The sequence below is a fragment of the Eublepharis macularius genome, chromosome 10, assembly GCF_028583425.1.
Source record: "Eublepharis macularius isolate TG4126 chromosome 10, MPM_Emac_v1.0, whole genome shotgun sequence".
NCBI lineage: Eukaryota > Metazoa > Chordata > Lepidosauria > Squamata > Eublepharidae > Eublepharis > Eublepharis macularius.
Genome location: NC_072799.1, coordinates 12,507,643 through 12,511,469, shown reverse-complemented (window position 1 = coordinate 12,511,469; position 3,827 = coordinate 12,507,643). Strand labels below are relative to the sequence as shown.

Below are 3,827 nucleotides of genomic sequence, written 5' to 3'. Positions count from 1 at the left end.
CAGGGATTCTTCAGCAGAAAAGCCCCCACCCCATTTTACAAAGGCATACCCACTACTATCCCGTCTAAAACAGCTCCAATTTTCCCAGTAGGGAAATCAGGTACCCAACATTTAGAAAGCCATCTGAAGACAAAAAAAATCTCCTAAATTATATAGACTGATGCAGAAGTATATGAAGCAATGATAAAAAGATTTATTAACTGATGGTTTAAAACTTTAGCAAAAGAGGCCAAGTTTTTGTTGATCATGTTTCAGCTTGGGGTTGGGGACAAAGGGCAAACTGAAGCATTTCATTCACTTCTTTGATCTCTGGCAAGGTACCAGGATCGCAGACAACAATCACAAAAGGCTTGCAGGATTAAAAACTCATCTTTGACGAGATGATCCCAGCCTCTAGCCCCAGTCTGCCTGCCCGTCTCTTGTTCCTAAAGGCAAATAATTAAAATTTTATCATGCCTGTTACCGTGCAATTGACAGCGCGGTTCAAAACACTGAACCCTAAACGGTATTTTGAATACTATAATTGCAATTTCAGCGCTTAACCTGATATTTCCCCTTCCATAGTAGAAGAATTAAACCACAAGGGACTCAAGTTAGAGTCATTTGTACAGCAGATCTGATGGGACAGCTGGACGGATTCTCCCAAACCCAATTCTGGAGATCGGCACGAGAGAGAATTGATCCTCTAAGTTTCCAGGGATGCGACCCAGCCAGAAACAGAGGGCGCGTTAAGATGCCTCCATAAAATCGAGTGCTTCTCAGTACCACGGTAAAACTAACTGCAGCATTCAAAAGCATCTCAGTTAAATAAATAAGAAAAACACTGTTCAACATTCCCATTAGATGCATAACGCGCATTTTCTTCTGGCCACCCCTACCAAATACAATCGCCCAACGGACTCGACAAACCAAGCCCTTATCGATTTCTCCAAAATTGGTCAGCTCCGGGGACACCAGGCCAGTCTTCAGTCACTGTCTTCCTCCCTCTCCTGTAGCGCCGGGTACTTGTTTGCCATTTTCCATTTGATGTGCTGCGGTTTCAAATAGGCAGCCAAGGAAGTTTTCCTGCTGATTTTCCTTGCCAGCTCTGGACTCTTGCCTCTCCGGGCAGGAGAAGCGTTCCGGGCTATCGGATGGGTCGGGAAGATGGTTTTGCCCTTTGGAGCTCCCAAGAGCTGCCAAATCTCCCCCGAAGTGGTGCTGCTCAGGTACTGCCAAGGCTTCTTGCCACTGCCATCCCGCACCTGGACCTGGCAGCGCAGCTTCTGCACCAGCAGCCGGATGACCAGCTGGTGGCCGTGCATGGCAGCCAGGTGCAGCGGGGTGTAACCGCAGCCAGACTTGACATTCACGTCAAGGTCCACGCCCGCTTTCCTTGCTCCGGTGACAAAATCCAGAAGGACCTGAGCGCTCCCGTGCTTGGCCAGCCAATGGAGCACGGTGTAGCCAGAGATGAAGTCCTTGCGCGTGGCCAGGTGGGGATCTTCCAGGAAGAGTGCCCGGGCCTGCAACCATGACCCTGTGGCCACCTTAACTAACCAGGCGTGCTCGCGGGGCTCCAGGGGGACCACAGAAGATCTGTGTTCGGGAGACCCGTCTCGGTCCAAGTCCGGCCCTTCCACAGCCCCGGTGCTGCCTGGGTGTCTTTGCCGGGGGACCAGCTGTGGACTTAAGGGAGCATCCAGATCTGGAGGAGGCAGGTGTGCCATCTTCCCGGGCTTTGGCAAGTGTCCATTTGGCCTCTTGGAGTCTCTCTCTAACAGCTCATCCTCTGAGGAGGGTCCCCGAGCGATCCAACCAGGCAAGACCAGGCGCCCGGGGACTGCAGCCCCCTGTGGGGGTCCACTCTTCTTGGCAAGCCCATTGGCCCGGGGCTGGCTGGAAAGCCCCTCTGTCCCAGTCCAGGAGCCCGCCTCGGCAAGCCCATTGGCCTGGGGCTTGCCAGAAAGCCCCTCTGCCCCCGGCGGGTTCTTGGCCCAGCCATTCTGCCCCCCAGCAGGAGGCGGGCTCAGAGCCCCGACCTCCCCTTCCCCCCGACAGGAGTCGCTGCCTCCGCTGGCGCTGCTGCTGTCCTCGCTCTCCTGCTCGATGAAGTCGTCCAGGTCTTGCAGGGAGAGCTGGCATCGGATGCTGCGGAAGACCGGGAAAGACTCCCGCCGCTCCTCCCGCCCGGGAGGCTGGGGCTCGAGGGGCGGGGAAGGGCAGGGGCTGTGAGCCGGCGGCCGGGCTTCCGGGAAGGCGTCGGGCTGCAGGGGACCCCGGGGCGCGCCAGCCACCCACTCGCAGATCCTCTGCTGCAGGCCGCCGACGGGAGAGGGCGGCCCAGGGGGCTGCGGCGCCCCGCCCCGGAGGGCCGGCGGATCCCCGGGAGGGCCAGCCCAGCCGTTCTCCTGGCTGCGCGCCTCGCCGCCCGGGAGGGCGCCCCGGGCCGGAGGGCGCTGCTGGCCGCTGGGCGAAAGCCGCGCCCCGGATCGCTCGCCGGGCCCCGGGCTGGCGCGCAGGTCCTGGGCCGAGCCCGGGCAGGTGCGGCTCCCGGGGCGCTCTTCCTGCTCCGCCGCCGCCGGCCGGTTCCGAGGACACTCGCCGGGCGCCCTGGGCGCGCCTCCCGCCCGTCCGCCTGGACCGTGGAGGGGCGCCTGGGCTGCGGCGCGGGTCTTGGGCTCCTCGCCGACCAGGTCCCGGTAGCGCTTCCTGAGCACCACGTACTTGGCCGCGCCCGGCCCCTCCTGCTTGACGGTGGCCACGGAGTTGACGAAGCCCTTGAAGCGCTCGCGGCGCCGCTGCAGCCGCTCCGGGGAGGCGTCGGGGTCCCGCAGGAAGCGCCTGAAGTGGCCCAGCAGGGCGGCGTTGGGGACGCGCCCGCCGGCCTGGCAGAGGAAGTCCAGCAGCTCGGCTTGGCTCAGCTCCTGGGCCATGATCCGCCACCTGCCGCGCGCCTCACGCCAGCCAGAGCCGCGCCGCAGGCGGGACTGGAACGCGCGGCCGCCCCGGGAGCCGCCGGCGAGCGAAGTTCTTCCCGGAGTCGGTTTCACCTGCGCGCCCAAGCCCCGCCCCTCGCCCACCTCGCCGCGCCGCCCCGCCCCTCCTGCAGCCTGGCTCCTCCCCCGCTCGGCCGTTGAGAAATTCCTGCGTCCTCGGTCCGACCAGCTCAGGAGATTGGTTACCACTCTCCAGGAAAGATCCCCAGAAAGTTCAACTGATCTCCAAGCTACAGAGATCGGTTGCTCTGGAGAAGACGGCTGGACTCGAAGGGCATTATAACCCACTGAGTTCCCCTCCCCAACCCCAGCTGTTCCGAGGCTCCGCCTCCCCAAACATCCAGGAATTTCCCAACCGGGAGCTGGCAACTCTATTTGGAGACTGTGGGCAAATACAAAGAGGCTAAAGACAGCATTTTGCTGTAGGAAAGGTTCGTTTGGCTTGTAAAAATAAAAATTTTTGCTTCTTTTTTATTCCCCCCCTCTGCTTTTATGGGCTTTGGTCAGTGTGTGTGAATTCATTTACTTGTTCTTAAATTGCATTTCTCCCCCCCCCCATGAAACCCTTTTCTGGTCAGCCCCTCGTTCTTATCCTAAACTGACTCTCAGTGCTGTTGTATGGATAAAATGAAGCTGGGGAGAACTGGGTGACCTTGGCCCTACCTCACAGGGTGGTTGTGAGAATAAAAGGAAAGGAGGCAACCAGGTGGCCTTGAGTCAGTCACTCTCGTGCAGACTAACCTACCTCACAGGTTATTTATACCCCACCTTTCTCCCCAGGGAGGGCTCAAAGAAGCTAACACATCTTAGTTCTCTTCTCCTCCATTCTAACCACACAACAACCCTGTG

At 59.1% G+C, this 3,827-nt stretch overlaps 1 protein-coding gene across 1 annotated transcript; it reads right to left on the bottom strand.

The window, feature by feature from the left end:
- Nucleotides 1-220: 220 nt before the first annotated feature.
- On the bottom strand, nt 221-3,403 carry SOWAHB (sosondowah ankyrin repeat domain family member B). The gene has a single exon (XM_054990126.1). The coding sequence runs from the start codon at nt 2,913-2,915 to the stop codon at nt 966-968; it is 1,950 nt and encodes a 649-aa protein (XP_054846101.1). The 5' UTR covers nt 2,916-3,403; the 3' UTR covers nt 221-965.
- Between the last annotated feature and the right edge of the window lie 424 nt (nt 3,404-3,827).